The sequence below is a fragment of the Gobius niger genome (genome assembly GCF_951799975.1).
Source record: "Gobius niger genome assembly, chromosome: 1".
Taxonomy (NCBI): Eukaryota; Metazoa; Chordata; class Actinopteri; order Gobiiformes; family Gobiidae; genus Gobius; species Gobius niger.
Genome location: NC_136852.1, coordinates 30,451,442 through 30,469,815, shown reverse-complemented (window position 1 = coordinate 30,469,815; position 18,374 = coordinate 30,451,442). Strand labels below are relative to the sequence as shown.

The 18,374-nt window shown below is 47.1% G+C and overlaps 2 protein-coding genes across 2 annotated transcripts in view; both read right to left on the bottom strand.

The window, feature by feature from the left end:
- Positions 1-12,708, bottom strand: part of LOC306965568 (dehydrogenase/reductase SDR family member 13-like) — a 31,407-nt gene extending 18,699 nt beyond the window's left edge. Inside the window, exon 1 of the mRNA XM_079560047.1 lies at positions 12,581-12,708. Within this exon, the coding sequence (XP_079416173.1) occupies positions 12,581-12,707 (127 nt within the window). The 5' untranslated portion in view covers position 12,708. The remainder of the gene's footprint in view (positions 1-12,580) is intronic.
- Positions 12,709-13,956: 1,248 nt separating this feature from the next.
- Positions 13,957-18,033, bottom strand: LOC306965549 (dehydrogenase/reductase SDR family member 13-like). Its single transcript, XM_079560024.1, has 7 exons — positions 17,901-18,033; positions 16,242-16,360; positions 15,365-15,488; positions 14,895-15,127; positions 14,704-14,800; positions 14,466-14,619; positions 13,957-14,187 (listed from the first exon to the last, which is right to left on the bottom strand). Exons 1-7 carry the CDS (start codon positions 18,025-18,027, stop codon positions 14,085-14,087), a joined length of 957 nt encoding a protein of 318 aa, XP_079416150.1. The 5' UTR covers positions 18,028-18,033; the 3' UTR covers positions 13,957-14,084.
- Positions 18,034-18,374: the final 341 nt, after the last annotated feature.

The window sequence follows — 18,374 nt, the reverse complement described above, 5'->3', positions numbered from 1 at the left end:
CAGGATTTTTGACATAGGCCTCATGTCCTAGTTATCCAGAGTGTTGCTGATTTCTGGAGATATTTATTTTGGTGATTCATGCAGTTCTTATATTTGAAAAGTTTCGTGGCTTGTGCAAGGCTAGCGCATTTCTATGGTATCAGCCAGAGGTGGGAGTAAGTCACTAAATGCAAGTCTCGAGTCAAGTCCAAGTCGTGAAGGTCCAAGTCTCAAGTAAGTCCAAGTCATAGCTTTAGCCGGCAAGTCACCTCAAGTCACAAACGCCAGCGTGTCTACTTTTCATGTGTTTAATCTTGAAAATAATAAGTGCCTTCTCAAGATACCGTAATTTTGAAAATGTTGGCTAAAATCAAACTTTTAGCCAACATTTTTTAAAAGTCTAATTAATATTTAAACGCCAGAACATTCAAAATATACAGTATATATTATAAATAAACAGTCTATGCACAAAATTGCTGGGACAGCATTTTAAGGAAGGGGGCCCGGGGGGGGGGGGGCGACTTAAAAAATATGAAATATAGTATTTTAAATATGAGCTGCTTTTCCCTGCAGTCTGAAACATAAATATAAAATATTCTTTTTTTTTTTTTGTTAGTTTCTGTCAGTTTTTCTGTCAGTGGTGCCCCTGTACTGCCCCAGCCCCTGTGTACTCGGATTCGCCCCTGCTCAAAGTAGATTCCGCGTAGCCTTCAGTCCCGCTGTCACTGGGCTCTGTGCGGATGCGTAAAATAACCACTAAATGCTGTAAACTTTGTGTGAACGCCTTAAAACATCGAAAAGCCCCAAGATTCCTGTTGATTAATCAGCTCTTACGCATCGTTCTGGAGGCTCAGTCTGCGCTGTAGGTCCAGCTCATTGTTTCAAACATTTTCCTGTCCGTAAATCTCCACCTCTTCACTCACTTTAGTAAACTTTTAATGCACGTATTTCGACGTCTTATTTCTTCCTGCCTTTACGCGCTGTATTGATTAGAAGCGCTGTGTCGGGTAACCGAACACGCATGTGGCTAATTACCATAATGTAAACATAGATGCGCAACTTTTACGCAATGAATCCTGATCTTTCGACAGTTTCACTCAAATAAATAATAACTATAAAGTCACAGCGAGTCATTGAGAGTCATTGGCCTCAAGTCCAAGTTAAGTCTCGAGTCCCAAACAGCAAGTCCCAAGTCAAGTCAAGTCTTTTTGCAGCTTTGGTCAAGTAAGTCTCAAGTCCCGAAAATTGCGACTCGAGTCAAGTCATGTGACTCGAGTCTCCCACCTCTGGTATCAGCTAGCCTGCATTAAAAACAGTGTGACCCGCTCCACAGAGCACCTGAGGCAAATCACTGATAACGCCAGACTAACCATATAAATGTCTGTGTCGATAGAATAATTTTTGTAATATAACTGACCTTGCATCACATGAATGATCACATTTTTTCTAGCAGATCACTCCCCCGCTGTGTAGCTTACACAACCACGAAGCTGATGCTGCTCAAATATAAGGTATTTTAAATGCAAAATGGTGAAAATTATTGGATTATTGGACTATGGACACAGACATTTATATGGTTAGTCTGGTGTTATAAGTGATTTGCCTCAGGTGCTCTGTGGAGCGGGTCAGACTGTTTTTAATGCAGGCTAGCTGATATTGTAGAATCACGAAAATCACAAAACTCTTGAATTACAAAAAAAAATGTCCCCTGAAATCAGCAACAGTCTGAATAACTAGGAAAGGAGGCCCTGTGTCAAAAATCCTAAAACAACAGTTACGCGCAAGACCTGAGGTGGCAGTAGCGAGCATAAAATGACCAATTTGCATCTAGTCTCTTTAAAAAGAACTAACAAGTCACGTTTTGAAATGTAATATTTATTATGGTGGAATCATGCAAACAGTAAAACATTGGTTGTGTATAAACAAGTTTGGGTCTTAACTTTGGGAGAATAACTTGAATGCAGTACCGCAGAATGAGCAGTAATGAGTTACATTTACTACAGCGCAGTAAAGGTTAATCACAACGATGTTCACTTAACAATCTTCACTTTTGTGGCCTTGCTCTCGCTATGCTGCCACATACAATATCTCAGGAGTTTTATTCTCATCAGTCTCATAGAAACTGAACTGAAAAGTGACTGAACATAACCTTTGAACATTTACATGTAAATGAACTACAAAACCGTATGTTTTTCCAGCCGTTACACTGACACTAGCATCTACTTGAATGCAAATTGTGAACTGCCAGTGGTGCAATACAAACGGCGTGCCACATGTCAGCCCTGCAGCTCTTGCCTGCTGGACACTGCGCATGTACCGGAAAATATGGAAGTAAACAACAACGATCGCTCGTATTCCAACCCCTGGATTTTTGACATAGGGCCTCATTTCCTAGTTATTCAGAGTGTAGTTGATTTCTGGAGATATATATTTTTAATTCATGCAGTCCTTATATTTGAAGAGTTTAGTGGTGCTAGGCTAGTGCATGTCTATGGTAACTAGTAGCCTGCATTACAAACAGTCTGACCCAAACACAGTGCACCTGAGGCAAATCACTAATAACACCAGACTACCCATATAAATGTCTGTGTTGAATGAATATTTGTTTAAACATAACAATTTTGCACTTAAAATAACTTATATTTGAGCAGCATCAGCTTCCTGGTTGTAAGCTAGGCAGTGGCGGAGTGATCTGCTACGTTACCGGAGCTACAGTAGTTTGTTTACCTGCAGCTGGCGTTACTACACGTGTAATTCACAAAGGAGCTTTCTACAAATCAGATATGGCAACGTTTGGAGGACGAGCCCATGATTTTGAGGTGGTTTTTAATGCAGGCTACTAGTTACCATAGACATGTGCTAGCCTAGCACTAGCACCACTAAACTCTTCAAATATGAGGACTGTGTGAACAATATATACATATACATATATATACATATACATATACATATATATATATATATATATATATATATATATATATATATATATTACATATATATATGTATATACATAGATATATAGATATATATATATACATACATATACACATATACATACATACATACATATATATATATATATACATATATATATACATATATACATACATACATATACATATATACATATACATTAGAGGTGGGCATAGAATATTTTTTTTAATTTAGATTAATCTAGATTAAAATGTCTCGCTTGAATTCTGCCGAAGCCATTCAGACTAAAAGTAAGTCTTTGAGAACGAGTTTCTCAGGTCAGGCGGTGCGTTAGACCAGGGGCTCATCTCCTGTTTCCAAAATGCATCACAAACTGCTTGAGAACGTTCTACTATGATAATTGGTGATGAGAATAATTCATGTTCAATAAGATGCACTTGTGTTTACTAACTGTTTATTCAGTTAAACATTAATTTTGAACTGTAGGTCGACATTAGAGGTCCTGATGAACTGTTTACAGTCAGTAGCTTTGTGTCAATCAATTTTCTGGTGACAAACTAAATCTCCTCTTCTGCAACTATGACCTGCTACAGAAAAAAGATCCGGGACTTTAATGGTGCTCTTATCAGTGCTTTAAAAGAAAAAAGAAAAACGTTAGATAGAGGCTACTGTATATAAGCAATGTAGCCTAGGCCAATATTTTTTATTAAACTTTTTTATTACACATTTACTCTGCATTTGGACCTAATGTATTCCCAACACTTAATATATGGGAGGTAAAATACAAGTATAGACCAAAATATAAAGTGTAATATTTTTCAAAATAATCTAGAAAGTAAAGGATTAAGTGTCATAGTTTGTTAATCAGGCTGTTGGTTAGATTTGGCTGGAGCTGACACGTGTGCGCGTTCACGCCACTGTGTGCGCGTTTGCGGAACATAGACTCCACTGGAATCGGGTATTTGTGACAGTGCGAGGCTCTGTTCAGTATGAAGGCGTTACGTTTCCCTTTTAACAGCGGGTCAGCGGCAGCAGCTGGGGGGGGGTTTACGCAGCCGTGCACACCTGTCTCACCGCGCGCACCTGTCTCACCGCGCGCACCTGTCTCACTGCGCACACCTGTCTCACCGTGCACACCTGTCTCACCGCGTGCACGGCTGCAGAAGGAGGCACGTAGCGGGGCAGGTCCGTTTCACGCCGGGCTCAGACCTGGAGCGGCGGAGGAGAGGAGAGCGGCGAGCTTCCATTCATTCCCTATGCTGCCTGGCGACCGGAAAGAAGCCTCCGGAAATCCACAGGAGAGCGGCGAGATACGGGCGGCCGGAGCGGAGACTAGCGTTAAAAAAAATTCAACGCTATGCAAATACAGAGCCATTTCCGGCGGCGGCCACCAACCACAGAACAAGCGCTGACAGACACCTGTGCGTAATTGGCTCATGCGCAAAAGCTGCGTCTCAAACCCACCTCCACGCGCTCCCGCACAAGGGGGGGCTGGCGAAGGAAGTAGAGCAAGCTGAGCGACGGAAAGCGTTTTTTTGCCGCTTGGTCTGAGCCATAGAAATATATACATGGAAGAGGCATGCTGTCCCAGCTCCTATCTCTTTACATAGGGGTGCTCAGTGGCGCATGACTCCAGTTTCGTCCGCCATAACGGCCCAAAGTACCCGTATGACGCGTCATCTGTATCTATGCTCCCCACGGCCCAAGTGGGTGAAGTCAGCGTGAGCGCGCACGGCTGCCGACGAAGCCTCAGAGCGGAGCGGACGCCATTACGCAAAAAGTCAAATCTCTTAATATCATCGTTCTTTAAACACAAAATGTTTTTTTAAGGCCATTTCAGGCGAGTAAGCTACCATGCTACGATGACTTTGGGGGTTAGTTTGTCAGTGCGGGGCTTAAAAAGCTAGTTTAGCCCGCTCTTGGAACAACCGGGCGCTTAGCGGCCCTTCGGACGTACGTAGCCGCGCTCATGAACTTCCGCTCGGTCACTTTTCTGGGAAGTTTCGTAAGTGCTGGAAGTCTTGATATTGTGATAGAATTGATAAAAATCGAGTTGTTACTTCACTGTATTTGCTAGTATAACATCACAACTATATTTGTTTGGCTGAAATACAAAGAAGGAGCACTGCAAAAGTGTTTTATATTACATTTTCATTGGTAAAATGTGAGATATTGTTTTTTTGATAGCATTTATCTGTACTGTACTGTACTGGATCCAGGACAGATGCGGAAATCATGCATTTTTTTGTGTTTCATTCTACTTACACAAATAATGGTATAAGTACATAAGTACATTAAATGCTGCTAGTATTTTTTTAATTAATAAAACAGTTACAGGTTATTAGTGCCATTATTTAATTTTCAGAAATGAGTTTAATAACATGTAGACTAGTTGTTTCTTATTAACCATAATCCAATGCTATAAACACATGTTATATTCCTCATACATTTCGTATTTAGTTTTTTGGCTAAAGACTTAGAGAAACATAAACTTACTTGAGATGTTTGTTATTTCGCGTTTATCCTTGTTTTTAGTCCAGTTCATTTGTTTTGCTCAGACTTCAGCCGCTAAATCACACGAGGGAGAACTCCGCTCGTTCATGAGTCATCACGCACACGCTCGCGCACGTCTACGGCCCTGGTGACGTCACGTCATTAGAAAACTTTTAAAAATGTATTTTTGATGCTTTACAATTTTTTTACTAAGAAAAAAAGTCCATGTCCTAAAAATAGTAATTTTAAAGAAATATATTTGCCTCAGTCTGAAATTCCAGATGCCCTGAGGACCATTTTACAGGCTGCTCCTTTTACATGAGTGTCTATGACAAAAAGGGCTTTTTGGGCTGCTGGCTGCAATATCACGGCCTGCCACTAGCACAACTGGAGACGGGTGTAAAGGGGCGGACCCCCCCACTGGTCTGAGCCCGGCGTCAGAGGAATCGCGTAACAGCGAGGCTGCGCGTGAGATGCGTTCATGGACCGTAAGAAGTGCGGGAAAGGCGAGTTTTTCACAAATGCGCGGAAAAACCGGACAAATAATTTGGAGTCTGATACACTTTGCTTGGCCCAGAGGCCTCAGGCCGGAATACTTTAAGCCCTGCATAAAATATCACGGTGAAAGTCATCATAGCAGAGTGTAGACCCAGCTCACAACCCAGCTTTGAGAATAGATTAACAGCGATATTTTTTTTATCGCGCGATAAGAGTCTCGCGTTAACGCAGCACGTTAACGCCGTGGGCCGTTAACGGCCCACCACTAATATACATATACATATATACATACATACACACACACATATATATATATATATATATATATATATATATATATATATATATATATATATATATATATATATATATATATATATATATATATATATATATATATATATATATATATATATATATATATATATATAAAACAGAGAGAGAGAGAGAGAGCTCATACCACTGGTTGGGAAACAGTGACACTGCTTCTTATCAACACCTTCACGCTGTTCGCCCTGGCTTTTGGGGTCAGGGCCCCCAGTTTGTGGAACTCCTTACATGATGAAGCAGGGCAATTCAGTGTCGTCCGTTTTTAAAACGTATTGTTTTACACTCAATGTTTGTTTCATGTTAGTGTTTTATGTAGCCTATAATGGTTTTATGTTAGATTACACGTGTGAAAGCCTACAAATAAAATGCATTATTATTCCAGGAGATAAATAACGCAACTTTCCCCATGGGATAAAAACTAGAAGTCATGCTTTAGTTCCCTAGGTTTTTCCAGCAGCCAAAGGAACTTTAACTATGTTTTGGATTTGAACGCAATAAATGACAGTTACTAAACGTAACTATAGTTCTGTGAGTATGGGCGTAGCCCTCTACGGGCTTCGCTATTGGTTATAACCCGAGGCATCGCCTCGCGCCTGAGAGATTAAAACATCTACCCGCTCCAATCATACCAAGGTGATGGCACACCCACCTGGGGTATATAAACCCCCTCTGCCCACCGCTCATCTCCTTTGAAACTCAGCCATAGGAGACAGGATGGGCCTGCTGGGCGTGCAGGTAGAGGGCTACGCCCATACTCACAGAACTATAGTTACGTTTAGTAACTGTCATTTCTGTTTCGTATGGGCTTCGCCCTCTACGGGCTTCGCTATTGGTTAAAAACCTGCGCGAAGGTCGTAGGGATGAATGTACTCCCAGCAGGCACAAACGGCCCATGATTGGAGCGCACCCAGGACAACGTCATGAAGTCAGTGTCACTAACTAGACGCACCCATGGGCAATAAGAGCAAGGGCCTCGAGCTGCTCCTCCAGAGCACCAAGGCACCTAATGCCCTATATATATAGAAGGAAGCATAACGGCTGCCTCTCCCAAGAGCGCCTATGCCACCACAACAACGCAAAGTACGCGTGCCGCCTCTCCCAAGAGCACACGCGTACTCACAACCGACAAGAAGATGGTGAAGGTGCACAGGCCGCCTCTCCCAAGAGCGCCCGCACCTCCACGCCCAACAGGCAGCCTCTCCCAAGAGCACCTGTACTGGGCAGCAAACTACAAACTAAACACGGCCGCCGCTCAGAACCGAATGAGCGAGCGACCCAGAAGTGACGTCCATTAAGTACGAACGGGCGAAGGTTGACGAGGATGACCAAGAAGCCGCCAAGCAAACATCCTCTACCGACACCCCTCTGAACAACGCCGTAGAGGCAGCCACCCCTCGTGTAGAGTGGGCCCTGACGACGCTAGGAACAGGACGGCCTCGAGCCTCGTATGCCATACGAATGGCATGACAGACCCAATGAGCCAACCGTTGGGTGGAAAGTGGGGCACCCTTGCACTTGGCTCCAAAACCCACAAATAGCTGGTCCGATCGCCTGAACGTCGCTGAGCGGTCCAAATAGCAACGCAGGGCCCGAATCGGGCACAGCAGGTGCCGCCTCTCATCCTCCACAGACGCATGTGGGGGGGGGGAGAAGGGCCTAATCCTGATAACCCTAGACCTGAAAGAAGAAGTGATGATCTTGGGCTGAAAAGCCGGATTAGGCCACATTTCCAGCAGGCCCCCATCCTCACTGAAGGACATGCAGGAAGGATGCACCGACAACGCAGTCAGGTCCCCCGCCCTCTTGGCAGAGACCAGAGCCAAGAGAAGCGCCGTCTTAAACGATAGACAACTAAGGTCTGACCTGTCCAGGGGCTCAAAAGGAGGGCCAGACAAACCCTCCAAAACCACCTGAAGGTCCCATGAGGGCGAAGTACATCGCACAGGCGGTCTCAGCCTCCGTGCGCCGCGCAAAAAACGCTTGACCAGGGGATGGCTCCTCGCCGTGAGGTGGCCAAACCCCACGTGGCCGGTCGTAATGGCTGCTGCAAACACCCCCAGAGTGGCGGCAGCACGCCCTCTATCCAAGAGGAACTGCAGGAATTCCAATATTCCCCGTATTGGGCAAGAAGTGGGATCAAGTGCCCTTTCTGAACACCATTCCTCGAAGAGCCGCCAGCGAGCGCTGTATGCTCGCGTTGTGGACGGTGCACGCGCACCCTGAATGGTGGCCACCACCGGAGAGGGAAGGCCTAAACGCAACAACTTCCCCCTCTCAGCTTCCAAACCAAGAGCCTGTGTCCCAACACTGGGCGGGAGTGCAGAGCCCCCTCCGCCTGAACCAACGTGTCCACTCTGTCCGGTAGAGGCCAGGGGCCGTCCACCACCATCCCCACCAGGTCCGGGTACCACCTGGCGCTCGGACTGTCTGGGGCCACAATCAGAATGACCAACCCCTCCGTCCTCACCCTGTGCAGCAGAGGAGGCATGAGGCGAACCGGCGGAAACGCATACAAGAGACCCGTGGGCCACGGCCGATGGGCCAAGGCGTCCACCCCGAGTGGAGGGGCGTCTGCCCACCTGAGCGAGAACCAAAGTGGGCACTGTGCGTTCTCTGCACTGGCGAAAAGGTCGGCCACTGGTTCTCCGAACCGACGCCAGACCTCCATTGCGACCTCTGGGGCTAGGCTCCACTCGTCGCGCAGTGGGCCTCCCCTGGACATGACGTCCGCGCCCACGTTGAGCAGGCCGGGAATGTGACGGGCTCTCAGTGAGGACAGGTGCGAGCCCGCCCACAAGAGAATCTCCGCCGCTTTCCTGTGCAGGGTGGGAGACCTGGTCCCCCCCTGCCTGTTCAGGTAGGCCACCACAGTGGTGTTGTCCGACCGCACCATGACATGGCGGCCCGCCAGTTGACTGGAGAAATGCAGGAGCACCCTCCGCACAGCCTCCATCTCCAGGAGATTGATATGCCCCAAAGGTGACTCCCACGTCCCCCCGGTGGAGCACCGTCCAAGTACTCCGCCCCAACCGGTCAGAGACGCGTCCGTGAACACCTCTGTGTAATGAGGAACGCACCCCAGCCGAACCCCCAGGAGGAGACGGTCTGGAGCCAGCCAGTATTCCACATCGTTCCGCGCGGACGGAGGGACTACCACAACCTTCCTCCTGTCCCGCACTGGGTGCAGCCTGAGGCGACCAAACCACCGCTGAAGGCCCCTCATGTGGAGTAGACCCAACTGAACCACAGGGTGAGCGGCAGCCATCATGCCCAATAGGGAGCGAATGGACTGGGACGGTATCCGTAGCTCGTCCAAGACTGCCCTCCCCAGCGTCCACAGCACCTCCATCCTCGCGGCCGAGAGGGAGGCGCGCATGCTCCTGGAGTCCAGCTGTAGGCCCAGATACGTCACACGCTGGATGGGGTACAGCACACTCTTCTCCAGGTTGACCACAAAGCCCAGTCGAGAGATGTGTTCCAACAGGGCCATTGTGTGAGTCTGCGCCTCCTGCCGAGAGGAGGCCAGGATGAGCCAGTCGTCGATGTATGTAAGAACTCGGATACCCTGACGACGGAGCGGCTCCAGTGCTGCCTCCACACACTTGGAGAACGTGCGCGGGGCCAGTGAATAACCGAAGGGGAGGCGGTGATATTCGTAGCACTTCTCCCCCACTGCAAAGCGCAGAAACTTCCTGTGTTCCGACACAATAGGAACATGGAAGTATGCGTCTGTGAGGTCCACAGATGTCATCCAGTCGCCTGGTCTGACGCACTCCAGGAGCTGCCTGACTGTCAGCATGCGAAAAGGCCGTTCCGCGATACAGTGGTTCAGGACGCGCAGGTCCAAAATCGGACGCACACCTCCGCTCTTCTTGGGGACTAGGAAATATGGGGAGTACAATCCCTTTCCCACCGCGTCCGAAGCCACCTCTGCTATAGCCCCGCGCCGCAGCAGCGAGGCTATTTCCTCTTCGATGACCGCGGCCTCCGCCTGACCCTGGAGCCTCGTCCTGAGGATCCCGTTGAAAGGCGGCGGTCTTCGAGCGAACTGCAACGCGTAGCCCCTGCGAAGCGTCCTGTCTAACCAGGGAGAGGAGAGAAGCCCCAGGCTTCTCCACTCGTGGTAAAACTCTGTCACGGGCCTCACCGGCCCGGAGAGTAGAAACGGAGCGGGCCCGCCCACCTCCACCCCGGCCTGCGGGGGAGGACGCGGGGGGCCCTGCCGAAAAGGGCCGCGGGGGTCCCAAACCCGGGTCCCCTGACAACGACGCCGCTGCGGGCAAGGACAGCGTGCAGCCTAGAGAAGACCTATGCCTCTTAGACTGACCCGTCTCATCTCCCCGCGCAGCCCGGGAGCCGTCCCGCCTATTGTCAATAGGGGGTTTAGAGGCAGACCGTGAAGCGCTGTACTCTTTAACCGAGGCCGCACCGCCGCCCTGCGGATGGGTCGTAGGTGCCGGCCGCCGTGACGCATCCTCCGTACGGTCTGGTAGGAGAATACGTTTACGTGGCGCGCTGCGAAAAACAGCAAAAGGTGTAGAAGACGTACAAGCAGTAGACGCTCTCAGCGCGTCTCCGCTGTGAATAAGAGGCGAAGCATGCTCTTTCACAATGTAACGGGCCGAAGCATGGCCTTTATTGAAAGAAAAGCGCCCCTGCTTCCCCCCCTTGGTGACAGCGCCCGGGCGTCCACGCGCTGATCCAGGTCCACGGTCCCTCCGCTGGTCCCGCCTCGGAGAGCGCGCCTGAGTCGTCTGGGATGAGCCCGGAGCGTCGCGTCTCCGCGGAGGTGACGGAGGCTGAAAGCGGCGCTCGCGCCGTTGAGACCTCCGCCGTTGTTCAGAGCGCTGGCGGTCCCACTGGGGACGGAGATGAGGACCCAGCTGCTGGGAAGCCTTGGAAGCAGCATCGAGGCGCTCGACCATCGCCTGGATGTCAGGCCCAAACAGCGAGGCCGTGGAAACAGGGAGATCCAATAGCTGACGCTTATCCTGCTCCTTCAACGAGGAAAGCCCCAGCCACAAGTGACGAGATCCCACCTGAGCCGCTGCCATTGACCGGCCACCGTCAATGGCGAAAGCCTGGGACATGCGGAGGAAGGCCGCCACTGTGGTCTGAACCTCCTCAAGCTCCTCCAGGGCCAGCTCGGTGCGCCCGTGGACGAGCTTATCTAGCGAGCCCGCCAGAAAAGCCATGTTGCTAGCTAACGCCACTACCTGAGCGGCGTTAGCATAGCAGCGGTCCAAGACAGCCATCGTTAGCTTGTCTTTGTCAGAGGGAAGCAACCATTTACCCCCCAGCCAAGGGGATGAGGACGGAAGGAGGGACATCCTGACCCCGTCCTCAATCGGCGGGACCCCGGACCGCCACGTCCAATCCTGCACCGTGGAATACGGCCCGTACCCCAGCGCAGGATGTTTCGCCGCGAGCGGATGAACCCATTCGCGCTGAGCAAAGTGCATGATAGGCGGCATAGCCGGGCACATCACGACAGGGCGAGGTTTTCGGCGGGAACGACTAGCCAAGCCTTCCGTGAAATCCTCCACCGGAGCAGCGGACTGAGACGGGGGCAGAGGAATCTGCATACGGTCCGCGGCAGACGCAAACAGCGCAGGGAGATAATCCAAAGGATAACGATCCCCCTGACCCTCTGACGGCGTCTCGGAGAAGATGGAGTTAACGTCCTCCTCGTAACAGCGGCGATCATCTTCCTCATCATATTCACTCCAATCCTTCCTCCCGGAGACTGTTGGAGGCACCAGATCCTGGTCCGGCGGCACAGCGTCCTGAGCTGGCCGTCCCGGTGAATCTGGACCCATAAAGCCGCGGCGGCATTCGCGCTCTTCCCTGGAGAGCGCCAAGCACGCCCGGCAGTCAGCATCCTCCGCTGTGTGGCGCCAACCGAGGCAGCGGAAGCACAACTCGTGCTGGTCTTCAGGGAGGAGAATGGAGGGACACTTGCCGCATCTACGGAGCTCGACACCGGCAGGTGAAGACATCTTCGAGCGGAGAAACGGCAAGAAGATCCTGAAAGTAAGTCGAAGTATCGTTCTGAGAAGAACGTGCTCGTAGAAGTGAGTTCTAATAAGAACTTGCTCTCTCAAACGCTGAGTTAAAAAAGGAGATGAGCGGTGGGCAGAGGGGGTTTATATACCCCAGGTGGGTGTGCCATCACCTTGGTATGATTGGAGCGGGTAGATGTTTTAATCTCTCAGGCGCGAGGCGATGCCTCGGGTTATAACCAATAGCGAAGCCCGTAGAGGGCGAAGCCCATACGAAACAGAACTGTGATAATAAACAAAGCTCCACAATCGTGCGAAGTGTGTCTTCGTTATTGTTTTACCTGTAACAATAGCGGTCTTCCCCTGTAGCCTGGCCTGGCTCGTGCATCTTGATCCACGGCACAGCGTGTAGTAAATAATGATGTAAACGGCGACAGACGCGGCGGTGAGCGCGAGCAGGAAAGACATATCTGACCGTAGCCTTGTGTCGCTGTGAACCTGGTCTGACCTCATCGTACTCAGCCCCGCCCACTTTGCTTTTTTCACCATAGAAATAAAAAGGAAAAATGTCCTTAGTGGCTTCGTTCCATTGTCGCACGCCACCATCTTGGAGTTTCCCATGAGAGAGAGAGACAGAGAGAGAGAGAGAGAGAGAGAGAGAGAGACAGAGAGAGAGAGAGAGAGAGAGAGACAGAGAGAGAGAAAGAGAGAAAGAGAAACAGCCTGGTCTAGAGTCAAAAGCTTCAACTTTAGACAGATCATAAAAAGCGAAGCCCAGTAATGCTTTTCATTGAGAGCAACAAGTGCATAATTGATGACTGTAGTAGTTTCAGGGATGGTGCTTTGTTCTGAAGCCTGGTTCAGCTTTGAGAAAGTTCATTTTTGACAAACTTTGGGTGTGCATTAAAGTAGCATTAGTGCTCCAAGACTGGTACGGGGTGTTCCGTGATCAAACAATTGCTGCACTGTAAAAGAAACTACATTAGAAGGGTTTGGAAATCCTGTGCAGGGAGTCACAGGGGCTGCTCCTGTAGAGTCAAAGAAAGAACCAAATGATACAACATACAAAGCAATTTAACGCCTCATTTAGATCACAGACTGGTATTTTATTTATCAAAACACCCCCAACGCATTTGGTGATAGTTTTGAACAACCTTTGTATGAGAATAAAAAAAACAGAGCAATACAAAGTTTCTTTTTTTTTTCACCAGTGAAAGAAATTTGCCTGGCCAGCCTCAGTCAGTCATCAGTCCACTCACGGACCAAGAGGAGGGGAGTTTATTGCATCAAGAGACGGAAGCGTTCATCACATCCACACTGTTTTTTTCTGCTTTTTTGTCTGTTTTAAATAAGAAACAAGAAACTTGTTTAATGTTTACTGAAAATTTTAATTTAATGCTTTGGGATGAATGAAGTGTGAGTTGATTTTAATGCTGTTTTTGGGGAAATGTATTATTCTGTATTAGTATTTTTATGACTCTATCTGTTGACATCAGTCTGCCCAGGGACTACAGGTGGAAATTAGCACAAGTGCTCTAACCTGGTACAATGCATCTCTCCCTTTGAGGTTAATGTATATTGTACACTGTCCCTGCTCAAATAAATAAATAAACTAAACTAAACTAACTAAAAGGCTTCCTGCAGCTTGTCCCTGCGTCATATCCGGCATTTCTCTAATTCGCTGATGACGTCTGTCAATTATGCCCACCAGGACTACATATCTTTGAAAAAGCATGTAGTTTGGCTGGCCAGGCAAGGAACAATTATGGAATATCACCCAATAAAATCTGTGATCTTAAGCAGTTCAGATTATGTTTTTAAGGCACAAAGTTTTTAAAAGTCTGTTTAAATTCCTGTTAACCTCTCGCTGAGCTCCCACAGTTTCTTAGCCAGAGCGTCATCCCTTCCTTTGGCAGAGACTTGTGCCACAGCACAGCCAGAGAAGTACCTGAGGAGAGAGAAAAATACTTAACTGATGGCTCGTGGTAGTACAATATTTGTACAATATTTGCAACAGTTTTCAGTTATATTACAGGTGCTGCATTAGATCCATTTATCATTTGAAGAACATCTTACTGCGTCTCTGGGAAAAACACTTAACCCGTCTTCCCTGTATATATAAGGAGAGACCACTCGGTGGTGGGCACAGGGGCCAATGTCACAGATCAGCAGCCATGCTTTAACTGTACTATGAAATAATAGCCCTGTTAGGAATTGGAGTAGTACCTGCCACTGAGAGGCTCCAGGCCCTCCTGAAGAACACAGTGCAGAGTGGTTTGAGCGCCCCCTTCTGGGTCCAGGAAGAACAGCTTGGCGATGGGTAAAACCAGGAGCTGGTGGATCAAGCTCATGTTGCGTCCCAGCTCCGTCTCCACCACTCCTGATGAAGACGGGTTCACACAGCATTCACATAAACTATCATCCCAGAAATATTAGGATTGTTACAAAGTGACTTCTCACAGACCTGGGTGCAGACTGAAGCAGCTGACATTGGTTCCCTCGAGCTGATTGGCCAGTTCTCGTGTGAAGAGCACGTTGCAGAGCTTGCTGTGGGAGTAGGCCTGAAAACAGGAGTTCTTGCTCATTCTGAGAGTTTCTTGAGAGCTGATGTAACATTATCGCCATTTTCACCACAGTTACTGAGTCTCCCTTTACCTGTAAGTTCTTTAATGTGTTCCTCTCTCCCTGCACGAGATCTTTGGTGGACTCCAGGAGTTTGAAGTCGATGTGTCCGATGCGATGGACCACAGAGGAGACTGTAACGACCCGGCTCGGGGCGCTCTGCTTCAGCCGCTCCAGCAGCAGCAGAGTCAGGAGGAAGTGTCCCAAATGATTCACTCCAAACTCCATCCCGAAGCCCTCCTGAGTGCGCCCTGGACCCACTATGCCTGGAGGAGAAACACAGTGCTGAGCTGAATTGGCTTTCATTTTGCTGAGACAAGTTTTATTTTAGCATTTCAAAAATGTAGAAGTTAAAGATGGATCACATTTAATCCGTATCGTAACACACCAAACATACTGATTTGAATGATCACAATGATTTACCAGATCTCACATGCAGCAATTATTTAGATATTAGTAATGTACCTTCTGGCGCCAGAACCCCCCAGTAACCATATTCAGACCTGCATTGTTGATGAGAAAGTCGAGTCGTGGCTCTGTTTTCAGGAAAGTCTCAACAAAGTCTCGGACCGACTGAAGACTGGACAGATCCAGAGGCATAAACAGCACCTGGCTATTCCCACTCTCCTGAAGAAAGTAACCAGAGGTTAGGACTGTCTGCGACTAGACATTATTTAACATGGCAAGAGCAGCGTCATTTTAAAGTAGGGCTGGGCGATTATGGAAAAAAAATAATCCCAACTATTTTCCCCATATCGATCGATCTCGATTTTCGATTCGATTTTATTTTTTCCATAATAAATGAAATACATCTTGCTGATTCATAAAATTGCATCTTTTATTCAAACCTCAGCTCAAACAAAAACAAATGCATCATCAAGTCTCATTTAACGCACAAAGTCTTCCATTGTCTCGTCCAGACTCCCACACGAGGTACAAGGTTCTTTCGACGCTACAAAGTCTCTGCATAACACATGGGAAACATTCAGCAAAGTCGATATTTATTTGCCTAAAATTATAATTTTTTTGTTAAATAACGATGAAACAGCCTTTCACAATACGCACAGTCACTGAGACACATAACACATGACGCTCTGTGGAACAGCTTGGAGCTAAATCTGGAACAAAGCAGCCTTTATTTATGATTGACATCGTTTTTTTCGTTTTTTTCATGGTTCAAAAAAATAAAAAAGGGAATAGTTTTGTAAACTCAATAAATATTGTATTGTTAATGTTTACAGTCCTTTACAGTCTCCTACTGACTGTCACATTTCATACCAGATCAAACATCAAAGTCCAATGACTTTCCAGTCAGTCCCATATACATTGTAGCACTGATAAGGGAATGATCATGGGCCTATGGTCAATGGAAATACTCACTCTTCTGATGTCATACACAGCGGCCTCAGCTCGCTCTCTGCTGCGACAGGCCAGAATCACACGGGCTCCTCTTTTGGCCAGATCCAGAGCGGTGGCCTTTCCTATGCCTGTGTTACTCCCTGCACAAAACAAAGTTATTTATATATATATATATATATATATATATATATATATATATATATATATATATATATATATATACTGGTGTCCCAAACTGTTAATACACCACACAAAATCTACAAAAATATTTTGTGTTCAGGCTACAACCAGAACTACACCAGGGCTAATAAATTAAAATGATCCCAATGGATGACAAAAAGGGATTCAAATGTACTCTTAATTTAGCTAGCTTAATGTATTTGCTTTATCCGTATATAATTTGAAAGATCCTCCAGAATTAAATCACTGAGCTTTAGCTACTGGAGTCTGCACTAGCACTAATCAGGACTTGACCGAGGATTATATTCACTGAGACTTGGCTCAACGATAATATACGGGACAGTCGAATCCAGCTCGAGGGGCTTTGGAGCTACAGAGCGGACAGAGCGATCTCCGAGGGAGGTATTGGTCATTGGTCTACGTTCCTGGGTGTGCACATCACAGAGAAGCTCTCCTGGACCATGCACACTACATCACTGGTCAAGAAAAGTAATCAGCGTCTCTACTTTCTCCGCAAGTTAAGGAGAGCCAGAGTCCCAGACTCTCAACTTCTAGAGGAACGATAGAGAGCATCCAGCTTCATCACTGTGTGTCACGGTGCCAGCACTGCCTCCTGCAGAAGGAGCCTCCAGCGCATCATGAGAGCAGCGGAGAAGATCTGCGGAGCCCCTCTCCACCCGTCTCACCCGCAAAGCCGCCAAAATCGCCAGGGGCCCTTCGCACCCATCACATAGTCTCTTCAAGTTTATGCCTTCAGGGAGGACACTGTGGAATCTACGGGTCAGTTCCAGTCGACTGAGGAACAGTTTCGTGCACAGGGCCATCGGGAAGCTGAACTCCCATAATTTCAAACCATTCACATGGTTTGACAAATAAAAAAATCTTGAATGTTGATTGTGGAAGTATAGTACAGTCCCTTTGTGCTAATTTCCAAACTGGTTGCAGCCACAGGATCTGGCAACCCTAAGTGTGGTGGCTCATTGTGATGATAACACGCAAAGAAAAAATATCAACATAAACAACTTTTACACCATGCAAAATGCTGTTGTAAATGTGAATAAATCAGCATTACAGGTGTTATCAGCAAAACGAACATAGGATTTGAAAGTTGACCTCAAGTCAGGGGGCACTTAAGGTCACGTTTATATAATAGTTACACAATGGAATCTTTCATGCTCACATTCTTCAACATTGAAACATCTGACCTTGTTCTTTGTTTTCTGTTCATCTATTTTACAACTGAACTATACAACAGTTATCCATCCACAGAAATATTCAAGAATTCCCAGGAGATTTGAATGCAACTTTCCAAAGCACTGAAACTTATAAAGCACACAATACTAACTAAAAGCACGTTTATGCAGCAGCCAATCTAACTTTAAATATGTTTTGTACTAACTTCAATAACGGTGTTTCCTTAGAAGACATGCTCCCTGTGCTGCAGTGCAAGGTCTGCTGCTGTTTGGTTATTTGACCAAATCAAAATAGTCTGTTTTTTACCTGTAACAACGGCGGTCTTCCCGTGTAACTTGGCTTGACTCGTGCATCTCGACCCTCGGAACACAGTGTAGTAAATAATGATATAAAAGAAGACCGATGCAGCGAGGAGCCCGAGCAGGAGCGACATCCTGCAGCCTGGTGTTGTTGTTGTGACTGACTAGTTTATTATGATAGATCCATGCTGACTAGCCACGAGGCAAGATCATGCTTCCTGTACAAAAAAATACAAAAATAAAAGAAGGGCGCAGAAAATGGTTATTCTTATTTATTTATTTTTATTTATCAGCGTGAATTTGTGAGAAATTCAAATTATTATTCAAATTATGTTTAAACAGGAAAAGAAAAGCTAGAACCTTTTATTTGAAGCCAAGTTGCAAAACGTAACTTCCGACAGTAACTTTTACAGCCACTAGATAGCGCCATTTCCACAAATATACGGATGGTCGAAAATCATAGAATTGCTCAGATAAGTTT

Bases quoted from the DNA above. Each gene is read 5' to 3' on its own strand.
- LOC306965549 (XM_079560024.1), bottom strand. From the start codon at position 18,027: ATGTCGCTCCTGCTCGGGCTCCTCGCTGCATCGGTCTTCTTTTATATC. The intron at 15,128-15,364 runs GTCTGAATATGG...TTTCTCCTCCAG, and splicing joins CTTTCTCATCAACAATGCAG to GCATAGTGGGTCCAGGGCGC. The intron at 14,188-14,465 runs GTACTACTCCAA...CTCTCTCCTCAG, and splicing joins CTGGAGCCTCTCAGTGGCAG to GTACTTCTCTGGCTGTGCTG.